Genomic DNA, 23,237 nt, shown 5'->3' on the forward strand with positions numbered 1-23,237 from the left:
CCTGTAATCCACCTAGACTGAGGCTGGTGATCCCTTAAGTATGGGAGTTCTGAGCTGCAGCAATGCTGAAGTCAGACTTGGGGCTAAAGCTGCATTAAGTCTGGCACAAATATGGTGAGCCTCCAGGAGGGCAGGGGCCATACCAGGATACCTAACAAGAGGAAATACCCTGGGGGAAACACTTCCATGTCAATCAGTCACAGGATGAGTGGACACTAAACTTCCAACCCAGTCAAGATAGGGAGACCCAGTCTCAAAAAAAAAAAAAAAGCCTTTGGGGAAAGCTCAATGGAGGCAGAAAAAGAAGTGAAATGGTTCTAGGTATATATTACAGGCTGCTAAGACTGGTACTTCAGCTATCTAGACATCTGCTGCTGCTTTATCTCTCTGCTAAAAGTGGAGTGTAGCTGATAAATGTATGCCTTGCCTTAATGTAAACAACAAAAACTTCCTATCTATTAGAGATATAAAAGTAATATGACTCTTTCTCAGGAGAAACTGAGTGGGTTTACTTTTTTTTTTTTAAAAAACCCTTTTTTAGAGGTTTTAAGACTTAAATGGCCCTAGAAATCCCTTTCAATTTACAATTTGTGATTATAAGAATACAATCAGAAATATAATTTGATAAAAAATATAATCAGAATATAAGATCAGAAAATATATTTGTGTGTATATATGTATATATATATATACATATACATATAAACACACACACATGCAAACAGGGTACAAATTGAATAATAAACAGATTCCAGAAATCACAGCTTTACAAACTGCCCATCTTATTTAACTGCCAAGAATTCATATTTGACAAAATGTTTACATAAGTTTTATGTTATTTTATGTTATGGTGATGGACGTAAGCAGAAAAAAACCCCAAAACCTGTCAGTGTGTTTACCTTGCTGCCATAGAGTGAACTGGCTCCAGTCACCCTTTTCTCTCAGATTCTCATCTTCAGGCAGGAAGAGACCTTTGGTTTTATCTAGCACGGCAAGGCCTTCATCACGAATTAATTTCCAGTTTCTTTCTAAGGTCTGAAAAGAAAGCCATAGTTATTTTTACTAAAAATGTGTCCAACTGAGTACTTGAATAATGATATTAAACTTTTAAAAAAATAACAATAATAAAATATTGAATGAAATCTATAGTTATCTGGTTTCATTAATTTCAGTTTCCTCTGATACCCATTGTTAAGGACATAGAAACAAAAGTCATACTATTTTTTTCATAATCATAACAATTTTTATAATCTCTATCCTTTTCAGAGAACAATCCTCTAAATTTGTTTTGTTTTTTCTTGATGGCTATTAGTAGACCTTTTAAAAATATTATAAGCGGGGGCAGCTAGATGGCACATTGGATAGAGCACCAGCCCTGAAGTCAGGAACACCAGAGTTCAAATCTGGCCTCAGGCCAAATACTTGACACTTACTAGCTGTGTGACCCCGGGCAAGTCACTTAACCCCAATTGCCTAAAAAAAATGTTATAAGTAATTGGTATTATTGGTATTGATATCATTAGCTAAGGGTATTGATTGCCTGTCTCCTATCATACCAAGACTCTGCAGTAAGCTCAGACTAACAATCTTGGCATTAAAACCTTAGAAGATGAATTGCTTACAATTTCACTGTTTATCAGAATATACTAAAAAAAGTTGCCATAAAACTTGGTAAATACTAAAATTGTAAAATTATATGCAAAGTATCTGCTATGGATTTTTATAGCATTTTATAAAAATATAAGAAATAAATAAATTGCTATTTTGACCTTGGGCCAAATATATGTGTGTATAAATCTTGTGTGTAAATGTGTGTGTGTGTATGTGTGTTTCTATGAGTATATATGTATATGTAAAATATCATGTCAGCAGTCAGGCTATTGCACTCCCTCTATAATCTCTCCTGGTAACTTTTAGAGGTAATGGGGAATCACAATGGCTCTATCTCACTAGAAAAGACTATTTATGCATTCAGAGTGGTAGATTGATGATAATTAGGAAGCATATCAGGCAAGATGAGGCCTTGAAACAGGCCCTGGGAGTAGCTATGGGAGTAATTCCAAAGAAAGGGATGTATGAAAGATACATCGTAGAAACAGTGTACAAGACTTTGCATCTGGTACAAACTGAAAGGGAAGGCTGCATGAAGAGTCAAGGATTAACTCTGAGGTTGTGAATCAGGGTGACTCAAAGTATAGTGATGTCATTAACAAAACCAGGAAGTTATAAAGAGGAGGGGACTTTGGGAATAATGAGCTATTTTTTACATGTGAATTCAAGTTATCTACAGAATACAACTGAATATCATTGGTTTATAGATTTCAAGTTAGTAGGATCCTCAGAAGCTATTTAATCTAATCCCATTCATTCTAGAAATGAGGAAATAAAAACTTGGGGAAATTATATGGCTTACATAAGGTCACATAGACAGTGAATGTCAAAGGTGAGATTTGAACTCATGTCCTCTTACTCCAGAGTCAATGGTCATTTCACTATGTTATGTGCCCTCCCTTAGATATCTAATAAGTAATTGGTGATATGGAACTGGAGTTAAGGAGAATAGGGGCTAGATATGTAGAATTGGGAGCCATTTGCATAGAAGTAATAGTTTAATACATAGGATTTGATGAGATCACCAAAAGACCAAAAGAGAGTATGGATTGAGAATGAAACATGGCTCCCACTTGCTAACAAGGAAGTACTGGATTCAAGATAAAGAATGAGATTTGTATTCTTAGAGGTGGCCTTTCATTTGTTTTTCTTGACTATATGTATATGTTATAAAGTAAGTAAGTCTTCAACTCTGGGAGAGAGGTTAGAAGGGATAGGTTAGTGGGAAGTGATAGATATGAAAAAGAAAGGGTATCAGCCAAACATTCTTTTTAAAAAATGGATAGAAAGCTAAAAAGAACCAAAAGACATACAAATAAAAGTTTTGTTACTACCCTTTAAAATGTATATCTATATCTATCTATCTATATATAATATACACATATATATGTACACACACATGAGCTAGCAAAAGAGATTGAAAAGGAGAAACAAAAAAGTTAGAAGAAGAGAACAGTATCAAGGAAAGATATCAAGGAAAAAAAGGAAAAAAATTGATGAAAGAGGGTCTGGAAGGCAGTGGTATCTGACAGTATTAAATGCTGCAGTGAGGTTGAAACAGAGGAAGGCTGAGGCAAGGTCATCCGATTTGGCAATTGATATATTATTTTTAACATTGGAGAGAGCAGTTTCAGTTTAGTGAAGCAGTTGGAAGACAGACAATAAAGGATTGAGAAGTAAGAGGTGAGAAAGTGAAGGTTAACAAACATATCTTATTCTAGCTTGTGGCTGTGAAAGGGAGGACAACTATAGGATGGTGGAAACCTCAATGGCTGCCTAATGTCTTTAGAAGAAAACACAAATTCTTCTGCTTGATATTTAAAGGTCTTCACAATCTGCTCAAATTTACCTTTTCTAAATCATTGAACATTACTTCCCTTTGCACATTCTACATTCCAATCAGACTGGCCAAGTTGCTACTCTCTGAACTTGGCTCTTCCTCTCCTGCCTCCATACTTTTGTAAACTATTCCTAATGCCTAAAATTCACTGTCCCTTACCTCTGTCTCTTAGATTCCCTATTTTATTTCAAAGTTTAGATTATTCGTCCTCTTTGGTGGGAAGCCTTTCGCAATCCTGTCAGTTCAATCAACAAACAACAAATTTTATTAAGCACCTACTATGTGTCAGGCATTACATAAGGGACTTGGGATACAAAAATAAAGAATGAAACAACCTCTACTTGTAAAGACCTTACTTAGATTGTACATATTAGTCGTTAGTACTCGCTATCTTTTCTTCTCAATCATTTATATACTTATCTCACAACATGTTATATCCTCCCAGGGGCATGTAGGCTTTTTGAGGATAAAGATTTGTGAGCAGGGATGTGAATTAAATTAGCATGTTAAAACTGTGGCCCATAGAGTTTGAGATACTGCTTTCAAATGCAGAAATATCTAGTCCTAGGTGGTTTGCTTCTGCAAATTGACAAGTGAATCCCATGAACTAATTGTGTTTCATAAAGAAAAGGAATCAGTCTTATCTGCATACTCAGTTGCAATTCATTTCACCTAAAACTTGTACTATGGGAAATTAGAAACGAGAAATCAGTGGGTCTCATCACTCCCATTCAGGACCTTACCCTCATTTGTTGCATTTTATCTCCCTCTGCACCATAACCATGGTCCTTGCACACTTAAACAGCAAAGGTTATAGGACTTTTGGCTATGAATAGAATATTCTGTAAAACACAGGTCTACAAACACTATTTTAAAATGTGATCCCTTGTATAATTTAGACACATTGCATGCTTCACAGACAATCATTTGTACCAAGAAATATGACGAAACAGTTACCTACAGTTTTTTTAAGTTCTTACAAGAATAGCTAGCTAGATTTTCGGCAAGAGTATATTTGAGGGCAGAATATAAATTATTTTGAAACATGCTGGCTTTTTTGTGTTAAAGTATTTAGGAGGGTGATTAAGCTAACAGAAAAAAAAGGATATTTTAATGATAATAAAGATGAAGCAAATTCACTTAAAAATCCTTTTAGAAACTTGCAAATTTGGTGGATATTTTGAAAAGCTGAGTTCTCTAAATAAATCATGGCAAGGTCCTAAAATTCAAACTTGGACCCAGCAAGATAGTAAATGAATGAATTTATGAAAAATAAGAGACTTTGACAGCAAATTTAAAAAACAATATTTCATATGTTTCGTGATTTTTAAAAATGTCTTCTCTGCAAATGAAATAAAAGAAAACAAATGCCTGCTTCTTAATCCCTTGACCAATCTACAGAAGCAATTCTCATCTTGTTTTAAAGATCTAGATATTTCTAAATCTGAATGGATAAGGAACCCATTTGCCAGGAACAAATGATTCATTTGATCTGACTCCAACTAATAGACTCCTCTTATTACAGTATACTGAAATACATACTTGAACCTGGAAGGTCTTTCTATGATTTGGCTATGGTTAAATAAAGAGTTCTCTGGTTTATTAAACAAAGTGATATACATTATGCTATTATTTATAACATCTTATTTGTGTGAAATGAGATTTTCTGCTGTAGTTGTTTTCAAAATAGAATTCCAATCTCGATTTATGTGTCAGAAAGAATTACATGTAGCAAAACCATCAATGATACCATATTTTGAGAATTTTTGTACCAAAAACATTAATTTAGTTATTTTGTAAGTTACAAATATGAAAATTGTAAAAGGGTTATTGATAAATACATACTGGCATAGGCTATTATTTTATTACATATTTAAGATTAGTTTATACACTGTAATAAATTCTTCATTTTATGTGAATCAAATAAAAGCTAAGAAAAATCTCTCTGTAGATTATTTGATGAAAAGTCAGATAAAGGGATGTGGGCATTACCAAATAAAGGTTGGAAGCTATTGATGTAAGTCTGGAACTCTATGGCTTATTCCTTGAACTGAGGCCATATTGAATCATACTGAATCCATTATCAAAATCATATTGAAGCTATATATAAATCACCTTACTTTTCAGCTCGCTATTTGAGACTGCTGAGATATTTTAGGATAGACTTGGTAGTCAGGAAGACTTGAATTCCAATTCCTTCTTAGACACTTACTAGCTGTGTGACCCTGAGCAGGTCACTTACCTTCAGACTGAACCTCAAATTCAGTTTCCTCATCTGTAAAATGGAAATAATCAGAGCACATACTTCTCAGAGCTGTTGTGAATATCAAATGAAATACTATATGTTAAAAGGCTTTGTCAACCTTAACTTAGTACAGAAATGTAAGCTATTATTATTGTTGATGTAATCTATTAGCTACCCTTCTCAGACCTGTGCAATTGATTTGATAAGAATGCTACTTGTGCCATCATGCAAGTCACAAATATAAAGAAATTGAACAGAAGAGGAGCAAGGTCAAATCCTGTATCACCCCTTTAGGACTCTTCATGGATACTGAGCTAATAATTAACACTCTCTGGATCCAGTTGGTCAACCTATTTTGAAAGCACACAATTGTGTCACTACTATACTGTCCACATGAAAGAAAAATCCATATATACTATCCTTAGGTCAGGTCCCTTATCAGCTAATACCTAACTGACAAAAAAAGAAAATGAGGATTTCTTTGGTATGACTTGTTCTCCCATGCTGCCCTATATTCATCACAATCTCCCCTTTCACAAAGCATTCCTTTAATGATCCAAACTATAATTTTGGTGACGATTGGTAACAGGAGAGGGAAGAGTCAAGGATGACTCTCACAATTTTGAATCTAGGTAAATGGGAGAATATTGATGATTTTAATATAAGTCTTCAGATATCAGTAGAAAACAAAGAATGTGCTAGTTTCTCCTCCTGGCCCAGTGAACTAAGGAATAACTAGCACTACAGTCAGTGGTAAAGGAGGTAGTATCAACATCTTAGGCAAAAGTCAGATTTCAATTAATTCTAAAATATAAAAAAAGATCTGAATAAAAGAAAGCTTGTGGATAACACACAAGAACTTCCAATGGGCACAGTGAAAAGAACAAAAAAGAAGGAATTATAGAACTGGTCCATGTGGGAGGTCATTCTTGCGGACAGAGCTACTAGTGACCGTTTATAGAATCTATTAAAATAGAAATAGCACACTTTTTTTTATAGAACGTTTTAAAAATGTTTGCAATTATGTTCAGAGATGAAGAATTTGACATTCATGTACTCTCGGTAGCATTGTGATTCCATGTAAGTATTCGCTACTCTTATTCTTACAACAGAATGCAGATGCATGTTATACGTATACTGAGAATAAGAACAATAAACTAGTCCATCACTAGATCACTTAATGACTTAACATTATTTTGCTTTCATCCTTAGTAAGGATTCTTTCTCCAGTGTATCAGAGTTCAAAACTTGACTTAAAAAAGCTGGATTTAAGGGGCAGCTGGGTGGCACAGTGGATAGAGCACCGGCCCTGAAGTCAGGAGGACCTGAGTTCAATCCAGGCTCAGACCAAACACTTGACACTTACTAGCTGTGTGACCTTGGGCAAGTCACTTAACCCCAATTGCCTAAAAAACAAACAAACCAAAAAAAGCTGGATTTAGATGTTATTTGAATCATAAGAAACTCCACTTACTCTATTCTTGATTTGGTGGGCATTTATTTTACATTAAGCTGCTAAACTTACGTTATAATTAAATTCTACCACAAAATCTCACTTTTTTTGTTCTTGTAATCATTTTAGTTTAAGAACAAAAAAAATCACTCAGACAATTGGCTGCTTGGGAACTAAGTTCAAAACTACTAATGCATTGCTGAATGGGCTGGGTTAGCAGGGTCTTCTTTCCAGGTGAAAGTACTCATATACAATTAATTTCTCAATTAATAAAAACCATGTTCTGGAAGAAAAATGACAGTGCAAGTGCTATTTTAATCAATCATTTTTCCTCACTGTGTAACAATTGGCAAAGTAATCCTGGGATCCATTCCAAAAGCAATAAAACTTCAATGTGAGAAAAGAACAAAATTATCTGTGATGCTGTTTGCTTGCATCAGAGCACATGCCTTGAGAAATCCAAATAAAGCTTCAAGAGCTTTTTTCTCCCCATCATTTTTTACATGATGATTATAGAGAGTCAGGATGAGCAAATACAAAAGGAGAATTTTTAGCCAGCTTTCTGTTTCTACTGGCTAATGCAGTGGTTTTGGTGTTACTCTAATGGTTTCTGAAGTGTGCATTTTACATCGAAATTAGCAGCAGCATTGTGCGGATGAATGAACAATCTTTTTAAATAGGGAAAAACAGAACTCTTAGGGTATGGGGGCTTTTCTCTGGCTGGAAGAGAGATTCTTTCACTGCAAAAACCTTAATCCATTTTAGTTTCAATTTCTATGCTAAGTATCCTCAAGGCACTTGGCGCTTTGATGCATTCCTTACAGTTTTAATGAGAATGAAGCTAAGAGAGAAAACTTGGAAATTCTCCTCCAAATTATTGTGTCCAGTTGCACTGATGGTTAACCCTATGCAAAGAGCTACCAAAATGAGCAGAAATTATGATTATTGAGTAAGGAAAAAAAAAGCCCCCAGATAACGTTGGATTCATAGGACCACAGATGCATAACTTGACAGGAGCCTAAAGGGGTCTTTAGTCCAATCTGTCACTGAACGGATGAGGAAACTGAGTCCAAGGTAGGCTGGATAGTTTGTCCAAGATCACACAGGTAGTAAGTATTAGAGGCAGGGTTTGAATTCAGGTCTTCTGATGCCAGCATCAGTGTTCTTTGTCCTGAATCACATATTTAACTTATTTCCATGCCCTAAGGAACATTACTTTCTTTTTGCTTCCTCACAAAACACATCCCTGGGACTGATCAGCAGTCACTCAAGTGCCAACGTCAAGATAATTGTTATAAATGGTTTGTCTTAGTTTGGTATCTTAATATAACATTGACTGCCAAATAAATGGTTAATGAACACCTGGATTTTTTCTGACAGCAAACTGTCTCTTATTATGGTGATTCTAGGTCAGTGATCAATTTTAAAAGCCCATATGTGTATACTTAGTTATGTACATAACTAAAATATATATGTAATACACATATGCACAAATACACATATATATTTTTCATATACACATATATACATGATGCATATATATATACATATATGTAGTTTTAAAAGTCACAAGTCAATTTTAAAAATACAACCTTTACATATATAGCTAGTTTAGCAAATTACTCGGCACTGAGTTTCAAAAGCAAATTTAACGTTAGGGAATTTGGTATTGGTGTGGTCACTCTTATTAATTTATACTCCTTTTTTTTCCTGCTGTTAATACAGGATACACCAGGCAGGGGCTCACATAAGCTGAACTTGAGTACCATTTTGGGAAACCCTGAGGAAATGGGATTTGGAAATGGACACTTGATTGGCAAGGCTGAGGAGAAGGATTTCTTTGCCCTAACCAGTAAAGCTCCCATAATCAAGTAAGCTTAACAGGAAATGTGGGCTTTAAGTGACTAACATTAGTGATTTGCTATTTTTTTTTTAAAGTTTAAGTTGTTCATAAAAGAATCCCTTAAACAGCAAGCTTCAATGGAAGAGAATAATGTGCCCATTTTAGTTAACAAGGAGAAATCACTTTGGCTATTTTTCTAGCTAATTTCCCCTTGTTGTTGTTTAGTCATTTTTCATTCATATCTGACTCTTCAGGATCCCTTTTGGGGTTTTCTTGGCAAAGATACCACAGGAATTTACCATTTCCTTCTCCAGCTCATTTTAAAGATGAGGAAACTGAGGCAAACAGAGTAAAGTGACTTGCCCAGGGTCACACAACTAGTTAAGTTTCAAGTGTTTGGTCTGAGGCCGGATTTGACCTCAGGTCCTTCTGACTCCAGGGCATGGTGCTCTATCCACTGTGCCACCTAGCTGCCCTAGGAAAAAGTAGTCTTGAATGATGTGGAGGCTGTGAACTTTAGCTTTAATCTGACAGAAAATAGTAAGTAACCTCGGTAGAAGAGTCTGTATGTATGCATATACATGTGTTATTATCCAAGGGGCAGATAAAAGTGACTAAAGAAAAAGAAAATCACTGAGAACAAAGCAAGCAACCTCCAAGGACTAAAGCATTACTAGGTACTCAGCCAATAAGCAAAGACCACCCATGGAATCCTCCTCCTTCTTCTTCAAGACTCAGATTAAGCACCACTTTCTACATGAAGCTTTTCCTAATCCCCGCAGCTGCTAATGACTGCCCTCTCAAACTTCCTTGCATTGAACTATTTGGTGTTTAGCTTTATTTATTCTCTTTACACTTATCTTGATATGTACTTGTCGTTTCCCCTATTAGAACGCAAGCTCCTTCTGAGTAGAGATTGTTTCATTGTTGTTTGTATCACCAGCACCTGGCACACAGTCTTGCAAGACATACTCCATTGAAAGCACTTCCCTTCCGGTTCCAAAATGCCACGGGCATGTCTGTCTTGCACATGCTCTCCTCCAATTAATTGTAAACATGGATTCTTCAGGAATGTTGTATGTTCACATGTGCATATGTATTTTTTTTTTAAAGAGGGAGAAAGTGACAGTCAGTGTGATACGGTTCACAATGGAGGCATCTTTAAACAGCTGAATTTTGTATCTGTTGGTGATTTGTCCTAATTTCATTGCCTCTTCCAGTCTCATGTTACATAGCTGACAGTATTCCTTTCTTGAGATCACAGATAATCTGGGGTTAAGTGGACAATGGCACTCACCTTCACTAACTCAGTATAACCAGTTTCTTTTGCAGTCCACCAAGGCTGGGCTTTAAGTCCATTTACATTGTAAAGTGAACGCTGCCAAACAGATGCAAAATGACCTCTCTTGTGTCCAAGTTCATACCATTTGTATGCCTGAAAAAAATAGAAAAATAAAATCTAAGATATGTTTTCAAACATCTGGTCAAAAGCTATTTAAAAAAATTAAAGTCGAACAACAAGAGGGTGGACTGGCATTTTCTCTGTTCCCTACAACCTCTCAAACCTCTCCAAAACAGAAACTCTGTACCAAAGATAAAGTAAATTCAGCTGTCTCCATGATCTAGGACACCCAGAATACAAAAGAAAGTTTAAAAAAAAGCCCCAAATCTGAGAACTGACATTCATTTCCCCTCGACTCAGTCCCCTTCTCCTGCTTCCCTTACTACCAACAGCAAAGCTGCATTAGCAGACCCAAGGACAGGACAAAGCCTTATATCAAAAGCCACTCTGTACCCTGGTCCTTACTCTCTCTTTATGTTGCTCTGGAGATCCCTGGTTTTAGGCTGTGGAACTTTGCTTGGGTCTTGACAGTCAGTTTGGCGACAACTTTTCAGGAACAAAAGCCTTCTAGGAGTTGAAACCTGAAAACGCCAAGGTTGTAAAGGTCTGAACTGCCAGGGCTGGGTCAGAGAACTGAGAAACAGAGGGAGAGGGACAGGGCACCAGGACAGGACACTCTGCATTTGAGCGACTCCTCGAAGTCTGAAGGAAGAGCACAGAATCCAGCTGCGTCCAGTTCCAACCACCCAAAAGTCAGGCTGGGGGACCATGAATTGCCCAACATGGGAGAAGGCTGAGACACTTTGAGATCCAGCCTCCAAGGAAACCACAGTCAGAAGGGAGTCAGGAAGTGGGTGATAAGGAAAATAAGTAGCCAAAAAGAATGAAAGTCCCAAAGATTCCACAAAGAAGAAAACTCAAAGACCTTGAACATAAACAGATAAATCAACAGGAAAAAACAATAATAATGGAAAGAAATAAGGCCTCCAGATCTAGTAAACTAGTTCAGGTATCTATGAATAAACACTACAAAATGAAGGAAATACTTGACGAGACAGAGGAGCCTGTGGAGTTAGAGGAGAACATGGGACAACAGCACACTGCTCCTGAGTGGTTTAAAGGACAAATGGGAATTATAAGAACAGAATTTATGTCTTGCACGTCAAAAATAACGAACAGAATAGAAAAATTTGAATTTTCAATGGCAAGCCTCACCAAAGAAACAAAAGAGAGAGCAATAAATTAGGAATACAAACACACAGAAATGAAGGATAACCTAAAAGAAGAGAAGTAAAAAACTGTAATGTTAAAAGAAAAAAAAATTATCACTATGCAAACAAAACATACTGTACTTGAGGGGCAGCTAGGTAGCCCAGTGGATAGAGCTCTAGCCTTGGAGTCAGGAGGACCTGAGTTCAAATCTGGCTTCAGACACTTGACACTTACTAGCTGAGTGACCCTGGGCAAGTCACTTAACCCCATTTGCCTCACCAAAAAGCAAAAAAAATAAAAAAACCAAAAACAAAACAACACAAAACATTAAAAAAAACCATACTGAACTTGAACATGGGATGTACAAAAACAAAACCTTAGCTCCACAATGAAGGAACTAATAGAAAAGAACTGCCCAGAACTTCTAAACAAAGAAAATGAAATTATAATTGAAAGAATTCGCAGATTGCCTCCAAAAGTACCCAACTGCAAACTCCAAGACATGTGGTGGTTAAATTTAGCAATTCTATTCAGAAACAAGTTTTGCAAGACATTAGGAGAAATACTTTCAAATACAAAAGAAAAGACATTCTAATAAAATAAAACTATTCTCATCCACTAGACAAAAGAGGAGGGAATGATGAGTTTTGAAGAGCAATAGAGCTCAGGATGTAGCCCAGAGTGACCTATCCTGCAAATCCTACCCTAACCATATAGGACATAAGATGGATACTGAATAATAAAGAAGAGTTTGAAACATTGTTAGAAAGAACAAAGAACTGAAGAGATTATATGCTCTCAAACACCCTAAACAGAAATGCAGGAGGAGTGAATAAATGTAGCAGGCAAGTGATAGCAACAGAGTGACATCAGAGAAATCCGGTAAGAGACATCTTTCTAAATGTACAAAACGAGACAGAGCGAAGGTAGAGGTTACAAGAGGAAGAGGCAGACAAAGGGCATTACAGACAGAACTCGGAGACACGTCGACTGAAGGTGACTGCTTCTTTTGGGGGACTACATTACATGGGAGTGTATGTAAAGGGGTGGGGAGCAGTGGGATAGAGACGAGTGAATGATACGCCAAGATCAAATCCAGCAATGAGGGGAAGGTGACTTCTGAGGTCTCAGAAAGATTAGAGCCTACAGCAGAGTGGATTGGAGCATGGGGGTGAGGCGAGGAAAGGAAAGAGGCCTCATTTTGGAAATGAGAGAGGGTTTCACTGATGAATGTTCCTATGGATAATGAGAAATGGTCAGTGAAGGGAGGTGTAGGATTAAACCTGGGAGATTTGGTGCTTAAAAATTCTACCGGTCTTGGGAGGTGGGAAATAAACCCCCTGGGGACAAATGTCACCTGGAGGAATGGGAGAAATGACACAGGGAGGAAATTTCTAGGCAAACGTAGGAAAAAAAAAAAGGTCAACAAGAGAGGGTATAGATTGGTGGTGAGCTGCATAATGAAGGATGATCTCAGTGGGGGAGGGCCCTACCTCAGGGCAATGTCCTCCATCACCTGCAATAATTGGCCTTATTCTGCAAGGGAAGCACCCTGCAAAAGGGAAATTGAAGGGGCAAGTCCTACAAGGAAGTGCTAAAAAATGCCTAGAGGGACAACTTAGTTCCCAAGATCAAGACCAAGTTACCCTAGAACAGATGCCTTGGAAGCTTTGGTTGCATGAAGAATAGAGAGAAAAGAGAGTGACCAATAAATTATAGGGGTCATATAGAATAAACAGAAAGAGAAAATGGATAATGAGGAAAGTGAGAGAAATGCTTTTTGGAAAGGGGCTCAAACATGGAATTTTAAAGCTAATGAACAGGACTGAAGGGGAGGAGATGAAGGGGAAATATCAAAGGAGAGGGGATCAAGGGTGAGGGTAAGAAAGCCAGGGAAAACAAGGATACACTGATAAAAGGCTAAAATAAAGTAAATGAAGGAACATAACACCGTGTCTACAGCAGAAGAGAGAACTTGTAACTGAAAAGCTTCTGCATAGACAACATTAATGCATCTGGGATAAGAAAGGAAGTGCCTGGCACATAGTAGACGCTAAAATGCTTATTCCCTTCTCTTCCCTTCCCCTTCTTCCAACATAAAGGGAGCCATTTTGTGACTTCAAGATAATTGTAATATGATACAATGTGCTTTGGAGACAACTGGTCTTCTCAGAGACAGCTGTCTGGAAAGTATTCTTCTCCGTATGTCCCCTTTTGAATGGTGCTGTGTCCGCATGCTCTCAAAGAAGCCCTTTCCATATGCTTCTTATGCAGTGCACCTTCCATAGCTTTGGCCACATCAGAAAGCGTGTCTGCTTAACTCATTTAATCTTTATCCTTCCAGTTATCACAAATCCAATTATATCATTCTTACAATATCTGCGATACATTGGTTGCTTTGTCTGAATATATGAATTCTTATCATCTATGTTGACCTTCATATTCTGATACTTTAAAAATCACATTCCCAACTTTAAGTGTATGGATCAGTTAGAAAAAAATAATAAAAAGATGTACTTCTTAGAATAAAAAACAATAATCTGTTCATTATTTTTAAATAATGGTTTCACCTTCAAAAGGAATATCATGCTTTGTATTCATATGCATATACACGCTAGGAGACAAAATAGCAAAATATTTGAGATTAGGGAAACTCATTTTAGTCACTCTTGTATGCTGTCCTTGTCCACATATTTGGGTTAAAAGTACCCTTAAACATACAAAGATAATTATTAGTGAGAGTTTTAATAACATTTTACCTAAAAAAGTAATTTATTTCAGTCCATCTTTGAAATTTAACAATAAAAAGTGTTTTCTATTCTAACTGTATTTGTCTGACATTTAAGACTTGCTTCCCTTATTTCTACTGTTCAAACTAATAAAAATGAGTTATAAGACACAACTAAATAATATTGGTAATGATTATAAAATAACATTAAAAAATCTGATGGCACATTAATTTTGAATCACCAGGGATCTATTTTTAAAGGATATGTTTACTATGAAAAAAGTATGAAAAAAGATATCTTAATACCAAAAGTAGATGAACAGGATTTTAAATCAGGAGCCCTAAGTGATTTTTCCCCCTGTACTTACCTTTTAGGAGACAAGTAACTAAGAAGACAAATTCATATTAGAGATGATGTAAAATAACTTGTAAAGATGGGTCTTTTTCTGCCTCTATCTTCTTCCTCCTTTTCTTCCCTCCTCTCTGTCTCTCTTTCTGTCTGTGTCTCTGTCACACACACACACACACACACACACACACAAACATGCACACACAAACACACACACTTCCTTGGGTCCAATTACCATCTCTATGTAGATGACTCTTAGATGCATATATCCAGCCCTGATGTCTCTCCTGACATCTAGTCCTGAATTTCCAACTGACAATTCTCAAATTCACCATGTCCAAAACACTGTTTCCTTTCAAACTGTCTTCCCAACTTTCCTATTTTTTCAAGCTCTCCATCTTTCCAGACACCCAAATTTGCAAGCTTAGTGTCTTCCTCAAGTTAACTCGCACTCACCCCACATATTCACTAAGTTGCCAAATCTTAATTCTATATCAACAACTTTCAAATCTGTCTCATTCTCCTAATTCAAGCAGCATAATCTCCCTGATCTCAGTCTCTCCCATCTCCCATCCACCATCTACACAGCTGCCAAATTAACATTCTTAAAACAAAGTCTGCCACTGCGTAAGAATCTTTAGTCTCTGTACCACATCCAGAATAAAGTACAAACTTCTCAGTTTGCCACTTAAAACCCTTCATAGCTAGGTAGTACAGTGGATAGAGAGCCCTGGGCCTGGAGTCAGGAAGACCTGAACTCAAATTCGACCTCAGACACTTAGTAACTGTTATCCTAGGCAAGTCAACTAACCTCTGTTTGTCCCATTTCCCTCATTTGTAAAAGGGGGATAATTACAGCATCCACTTCTCAGGGATTCTGTGAAGATCAGATGAGATAAGAATTGTAAAGCACTCAGCACACTGCCTGGCACACAGTAAACACTACATAGAATGTTAGATATTATTATTATAATTTGACTCATGCCTATCTTTCTGGCTTGATTCGCCTCTCAGATTACAACCAAACTGGCCCACTAGTTGTTCCCTGGAAATAATAATAGCAATAAAAATAACAATAGCTAGCATTTATATAGTGTTTTAAGGTTTGTGAAGTCATACATACATATACACATTCATTTGATCTTCAGAACAACCCTATGAGTAGGTGCTAGAGATTTTAAGAGATACTTGCCCAGGTTACACAGGTAGGAAACGTCTGAACTACAATTTGAATTCAAGTCTTTCCGACTCCACAATCATGCACACTGCAATACTAAGCTGCTTGTGGAGTTGACGCTGAACCTCTGGCTTTCATACTTTTACATGGGATATCCCCCATCCCTGAAATGCACTCCCTCCTTACCTCTGCATCTCAGAATCCCTAACTTCTTCTAGGTGAAGTCATTTTGCTGTTGTTCTTGTTCAGTCCTTTCAGTCCTGTCTCACTTTTCGTAACTCCATTTCAGGGTTTTCCATGCAAAGACACTGGAGTGTTTTGCCATTTCCTTCTCCAGCTCATTTTATAGATGAGGAAACTGAACAGGGTTAAGTGACTTGCCCAGGGTCATATTGCTAGTAAGAGTCTGAGGCTGGATTTGAACTCAGGAAGATGAATCTTCCTGACTGCAAGCTTGGTGCTCTATCTCTGTACCACCTAGCTGTCCAAAGTCATTCTGGGACTCTATTTTTAATTTTTTTTGATTTTTTAAAATTTTTTGATTTTTTTTGTTTTTATTTTTAGGCAATTGGAGTTAAGTGACTTGCCCAGGGTCACACATCTAGTAAGTATCAAGTGTTTGGTCTGAGGCCAGATTTGAACTCAGGTCCTCCTGACTTCAGGGCCAGTACTCTATCCACTGTACCATCTAGCTGCCCTGTGAGCCCTCTATTACCTCACAGTTGTCCCTTTCCCCGTAACATAACAGCCTTGGTTTTATTTATGTGTGTATATGTTGTATTCTTTCCCTTCTTCACCTCTTCATACAACATAAGCCACTTGAGGGCAGAGATTATTTTGTTTTTGTTTCAATATTCCCATCTTCTTTCATAGTTACAAACAGTAATAGTAAACGGCAATTAGTGAATGTTTGTTGAATTCTTTCTAAGATATCTTTTATGTTAATTCAGAGCACTTTTTGCATGAAACATTTATGAATGCTTTGTTATTAGTATGAATAATTTCACAAGCTTCCATGGATCCTGGCAGGATTGGTCACACTAGGGAGAAGCCAAAGATCTTACTTCCTATATGAGATAGCAACTGAAGTAAGGGAATCAGGCCTACATTACTCACTGCCTGTATTGTGTCAGAGGATCCAGGCTCACATTCATTCAAAAAGGTGTGTTTACCAGGAAAATACAAAGGCTCAGTTCACAGTATCACAATCAATTTAGTTAATCGGTTGATCCATTCATAATTGTTGTATTAGAAGATGACACTGTTGATGATGTTTTTGCTGGTTTTTATGAAAGTGGCTGACAAGAGTGTTAGGACCTCCATTCTTTGCACACTGAACGTAAATGGCAGATGAGCTCTGGGTAGCAGCTGTTTGCAAGGTCCACCACTGTTCCCAGTTCTGCCTCTCTAGCTTAGAAACTACATGTCAATTCTACTCTAAGAGGAAAATGTTGCTATTTCATTATTATTCCCTAGCAATTAATCCTAGTACAAAATATCTTAAATTGAGAATGCTTTTTTTTCCTGTCTACTTTGATTTGACTGGATTCATCATAGAGCAACTGATTTAGGACTCTGATAGTGTTCATCCTTCATGAATGCCATGCCCAGGAAACAAAGTTTCTCTACATTCCACTCTCTTTCCTCTGCTTCTCTTCATGCTAGTTTTTTTTTTAAATCTTCCTCTTCTCCCACTATCTCTATGACTTCGTGTCATCTTCCTTTTGCTTTCTTATTTTGAGCTGTTTTCTTTTTCCTTTTCTCTATACTCATTTCCCTTTTAATTCCTTTTAATCCTTTTTATCCCTATCCCAAGTGGGTGCCACATTAGTTAAAAATGCTGAACTTGGAGTCAAGAAGATGTGAGTTCAAATCTTGCTTCAGATGCTGACTAGCTGTGTGGCCCTGGGCAACTCACTTAACCTCTCTGTCTCAGTTTCCTCATCTATAAAATGGGGATAATGAGAAACACCTGACTGACAAAGTAGTTGTAAGGATACAATGAGAGAGGTAAAGAGTTCTGTAAATCTTAAAGTGCTATAATAATGCTATTATTAGTATTACTATCTTACTCTATTAGGATCCCCTCACTGACACACTGACACAATCCCTCTGAAAAATACACACACACACACACACACACACACACACACACACACACACACACACCCTTTGTTGCTATGAATGACACTGGACCACCAATGCAAATGGAGTTTGTGTGTGTTGGCATGAAAAATCACTTTGGTATGAACTAAAGTTTTGCTAAATGTGAAAACTCTGGACACCTCTTTTCTATTTCTATAGCTAAAATTTCAGGCCAGGTATTTAGTACCTAACACCTAGGTAACTGAAATAACCCATAGCTGGTTTTCCTGCCTTCTGTTTTTTCCCCCCTCCATTCCATCCTATGCAAAATTGCTAGAACAAATTCCTCAAATGTCTGATTGCAAGCTTCCAGAGGGCAAGTGCCACATCTTTTCTTTGAAGCCATCCCATTTTGGTATTTAGAAAAATATTTGGCACAGAGTGGTTAGTGAGTAAATGTCACAGCCTCATAACTGGTGGCATGAAGGTCATGTGATTTTCTATCAATGCAATGTCAACAATACCATTTAATGTATATTTCATATTTACGAATTAATACACATGTAAAAATGAATTTCATGTTTTGTGGGGTCTTCCATTCAACTTAATAGAGGGTACCCTTAAATCTTAGTGTCTTTTTAAGCTTTAATAGCTTTTGGAACACTCCATATATAAGATTTTAGTCCATACTTATCAGGGGCAGAGCAGTGTGACAGGGCAATGAATATAAGGATGAATAATACATAGTCCCTCTGCCCTCATGGAGCTTATATTCTAATAAGGAGACATGACATTTTTAAACATAATTATGATATAAAATAAGACACAGCATGTGTTTATAAAATAAATACACATTGAGTACATGAGCGAGGCATAAAAATGATACCTGAGGTCAGTGGGGAAAGATCATTATTAACTAGGAGGATAGAGAAAGGCTTCATGGAAGAAGTAGTATGTAAGTTGGGCTCTGAAGAAAAAAACAGAATTTCAATAGATAGAAGGGAGGAATGGGGAGAAGACTGAAGGGCATTCCTTTGAAATAATATGAGCAAATCTATTTGGTCAATAGTTCAATACCTCAAATATTTGTGATTACCTTGGTAAGGATACTCCTTCCATGACAATGAATGAAACCTTTACTTGACTTAATAGATAGTTTTTGAGAACTGCTATGGTTAAAATTTTTATGTGGCTGTGGCTGATTTCTTCAAGCTTAACTAGACTGGTCCACAGAAAATGGACATGGTCTATTCTTGGATACAGGCTGTTAACATCTTTCCAGCTTGATAGGATCTGACAGGGCTTTCACGCTACTCATTGAGTCTTCAACAACCCAGGATGTCCTGGAGGCCATCAAAATAGGCTTTCCGTGGATTTGCAAAGGTCCAGAAACAGGAAAATGCAGATGATATTGAGGGGTTTGGTTCTTAAATTTTTGTGTCATGGATCCCTTTGGCAGTCTGGTGAATCTTAAGGACTCCTTCTCAGAATAATGTTTCTGATTCCACAAAATAAAGTACATAGGATCATATGAGAAATCAAATACATTGAAATAGTTGTCAAAAAGTTTTTTTTTTTAAAAAAGCTTCACGAATACCATGAATACTTGGTTCCTCTTCAGCCCCTGTATATCTCACAGGGTTTAGTTAGCACAGTTCTCTGCACACAGTGCCATGGAGGACTAGGTAGCTATGTAAGAGAGGAGGGGAAGGGAAAAGAAGATTTCTAGATAACTGCCACAGATGCTGAGTGAAAGGCAGTGACACTGACAAATACTCTGAAGTCAAGAAAAAAAAAGCAGAATTTGGGAGAAAGATAAGATCAATTCTAAATAGACTGTATTTGAGGTGCTGGTCAGACATCAAGGAAAAGGCAATAGGATCACCATTAGAGACCATCTAACCCAGGCCCCTCATTTGAAAGATAAGGAAACTTTGGCCCAGAAGTTCAATGACTTTCCCAAGGTCACAGGGGTAGTTTGTGGAAGAGGTGGGATTTTAACCCTGCTCTGTGTGTACAAGAGAAATAGAGTAAATTGAAGGCAATCTCAATGGGAATTGGAGTTGGAGATAGAGGTATGGAGTTTGGAATAGAGGTCCAAGCTGGTGATAAAGATCCTGACAATTATAAATTCCTTAAGGGTATGGATTGTGTCTTCATGAACTCCAGGATCAAATATAAAATGTTATTTGGCTTTTAAGGCCCTTCATAACCTTCCCCCTTCCTATTTTTCTAGTCTTCTGATACATCCATCAATCCCCTCTGTCAACTCTATGACCTAACTACACTGGTCTTCTTGCTATTCCTTGAACATAACACTCCATCCTCTTATTCTGCTTTTTCATATGTCCCCCCATGTTTGTAATGTTCCCCTTCTTGGCTTGACTGTCTTCTTCAAGTCTCAGAAAAAAAATCTCACTTGTAAGAGGCCTTTCCCAGTCTCCCTCAATGCCAGGGGCTTCCCTTTAAGATAGCCTTCAATTTACTCTATCTCTCTTGTGCACACAGAGTTCTTTGCAGGTTGTTTCTTCCAACAGAGTGGGGTCCATGAGGGCAGGGACCATATTTTTGCTTTTCTTTATCTCTGTCTTTACTATATTTACTATGGTGCCAGGCACTTAATAAAATGCTTGTTTACTTGACTTTTCAACACCTAGGACAGTTCTTTACACACAGTAAAGTGCTTAAAAATGTTTTTTGAATAGAATTGGAAGTTATCTGCATGGAGTTGAAACTTTAGGAGTGAGATACTCAGAGAAAAGCAAGAGAAGGGCTTTTTTTTGTACTAGTATATTGGTTACCCATGATGTCTTTGCAATGAACCTCTCTACTTTCTATATTGATGTTCATTGAGTTTGTATATCAGTCCCAAAGATTTAAATCCTAAATTTTAAACAAACGCTTTTGTAGTGAACTAATTTTTCTTTGTTTTGTTATTGAGACAACAAAAGGCTCTTTCCAACCAAGCTGTGAAAGAGAATGTAGATTTCCTGTATCTGTCATTGGCTCTGGTTTCTGTAATGTTCAAAGACAAATTAAATGTGTCTTGTGCGACAAATGCATTTATATCAATCAGGCATGGACATTTATTCAATGTTAGACAGATACTGTCAGCAAAATCTTGCCTTTGTCCATCATTCAAAGGAACTGAGGGTCATTTACATCTCAAAAGGTGTGAAGAAGCCAAAATACCTATTAGTCAGCAATTTTGACTCTTTTCTTTCAACTCACTTCTAACACCACACGATATTTCAGCTGTCAGAATGGCGGGTTGTGTAGGAAGAGATACAGAAAAATAGAAACATGAACCGAAAATAATGTCAATTATCTAAACCTCTATTACTCCAAATCAGTTCATGTCTTTTGCCAATAAATTCCCCGTCACAAACCCCCTTGATTTTTTGAATCCATGATTACCCACAACTGAGGCCATGCTTTTGGTTAATTTTAGAAACATAAAGCTATGTTACAATTAGCTATGTCTGCATCGTAGATACAGAATTTAATTGTTAGAAACAATGGTGCAGCTTCCTCCTTGGATCCTTAATCCACTGCCTTTCAAGAAGTGATTGATCCACGCCTGGGTAGCCCCACACATTTATCCTAGAAATCAGCGTAGATTGTTTTTTCATGGAAACTGTAAAAATAGAGCAAGATGGGCCCTTAGAGGTCATTGAGTAAAACCCCCTCATTTTACAGAAGATTACTTGCCCAGGGTCACACAGCTAGTAGAATTTGAACCTCAGTCCTTCTGACTCAGTGCCGAGTCTGATCTCCGGGACTCCTCATTGCCTTTTTAGCTTTTAGAATATTTGTAATTTATGATTAAAGAAATGACATCATACTGAGAAAAAAGTAATTATGACAAAGGAAACATTCAATAAGTTTTGTTTTCCCCCCTTTGGCCATAAGTGTCAGACATTAGAGCTATGAGAGTTCACCTAACACTTGTCCCAAGAAGTTCAGAGTATAATTATGCCATTAATTTTAACAGTGAGTGCATAAATAGATTATTTAAAATAAAGATCCTTCCTAAAAGACATCTATATCTTTCTAATTTCATAATAAAGTTATGACAGCAAATTTTCAAAACAAACATATTAAGGTACTTTCTTTAAAATTTTATCTACTTTGTTTCTTTTATTAATTGTCAGATATCTCTTTGCCACAAAATGACATATATAAAGTGCTTTGTCACACATAGGGGCAATATAAATGTCAGGTCCTATTAATACTACTTTGCCTCTTTTGCTAATTGTCACACACTTTTCACTTCAAAACAATGTTTCCCTTCCTTATGTGCCTTCCCATGGCACTCTGAGAGAGACGTTGGGATTACTTAGTCAGTTTCCTGGCAACACACTGTGATGTCAAACATGAGAATATAAATTCTCAGGGAAAACTGGACTCTCAAAATTTAGACCAGGGGTTACACTGAAAAGGACTCCTAGCTTAAATTAAATGCTATAAAATACCTAATAAATACTTGATAAGCTTTATAATAATTTACCACTTACATAAGTGCAAAGTACTTTATAAATATAACCTCATTTGATATAATTCTGGAAGGTAGGTGCTATTATTATCCCCATATTAACAAATGAGGGAGAGAAAAGTTAAGTGACTTGCCTAGGGTCACAGACCTAGGAAGTATCTGAGGTGGCATTTGAATTCAGGTTTGTTGGGTCCTGGTCCAGTGTTCTATTCATTCTACCACCTAGTTGCCTGAGTATTTTTTGAGTATTTCCACTGGCAATTTTTTTTTGTATTTCTTTTTCTACAACCAACTTTCTTTTTTTTTTCCTACCACTTCCTCTATAAGAGAAAACAAAGAGATCACTACCTCTTTGTTCCCAACTCTCTGCAAAGCATCACCCAAGTGGAAATAAAAACGCCCATCATCAGTGCCAGGGTCACCAGATTCCAGTCCTTCCTGGTGAAAAAGAAAAAAAAAATTCTTAGTAATACTGAATTAAGAGATTTCAATAAATAAATTTATTTTATCCATTAAGCTACATCTAAGAAAGGAACAGCAAACTAAGAAAAGAAAAAGCTAATCATACCCACACATTTAAGAGCAAGGTAAAAAAGATCTCATTTTGACTTTGCAGTTAGTTTATAAATCAAAATTTACAACTCTAGAGAAAATAGACATCACAGTCCAGATCTTAACAATAAGGCAATCACTAACAAAGGCTGGGGCTGGTCATAAAATAAAGAAGATACTTCTCTGTGGGAGTGATTATGTAGTTAAGCCTGTAGTCCTTTCTGAGAGATTTAAGATTCTTCCCTGCAGGAAAGGACCTCTCTGGTTGTATTTCTGCCAAATCCCCTTTTCCTCCCCTGAATCCT

At 36.9% G+C, this 23,237-nt stretch overlaps 1 protein-coding gene across 1 annotated transcript in view; it reads right to left on the reverse strand.

Annotated features, from left to right (window-relative positions):
- Positions 1-23,237, reverse strand: part of LOC114053829 (aspartyl/asparaginyl beta-hydroxylase-like) — a 100,608-nt gene that overhangs the window by 27,251 nt on the left and 50,120 nt on the right. Inside the window, exons 8-10 of the mRNA XM_027876948.1 lie at positions 22,729-22,818; positions 10,290-10,427; positions 900-1,035 (exon numbers count right to left, since the gene is read on the reverse strand). Coding sequence (XP_027732749.1) covers positions 900-1,035; positions 10,290-10,427; positions 22,729-22,818 — 364 coding nt within the window. The remainder of the gene's footprint in view (positions 1-899; positions 1,036-10,289; positions 10,428-22,728; positions 22,819-23,237) is intronic.

Source organism: Vombatus ursinus, unplaced genomic scaffold (assembly GCF_900497805.2).
Source record: "Vombatus ursinus unplaced genomic scaffold, bare-nosed wombat genome assembly UNPS02014812.1, whole genome shotgun sequence".
In the NCBI taxonomy this organism is placed as follows: domain Eukaryota; kingdom Metazoa; phylum Chordata; class Mammalia; order Diprotodontia; family Vombatidae; genus Vombatus; species Vombatus ursinus.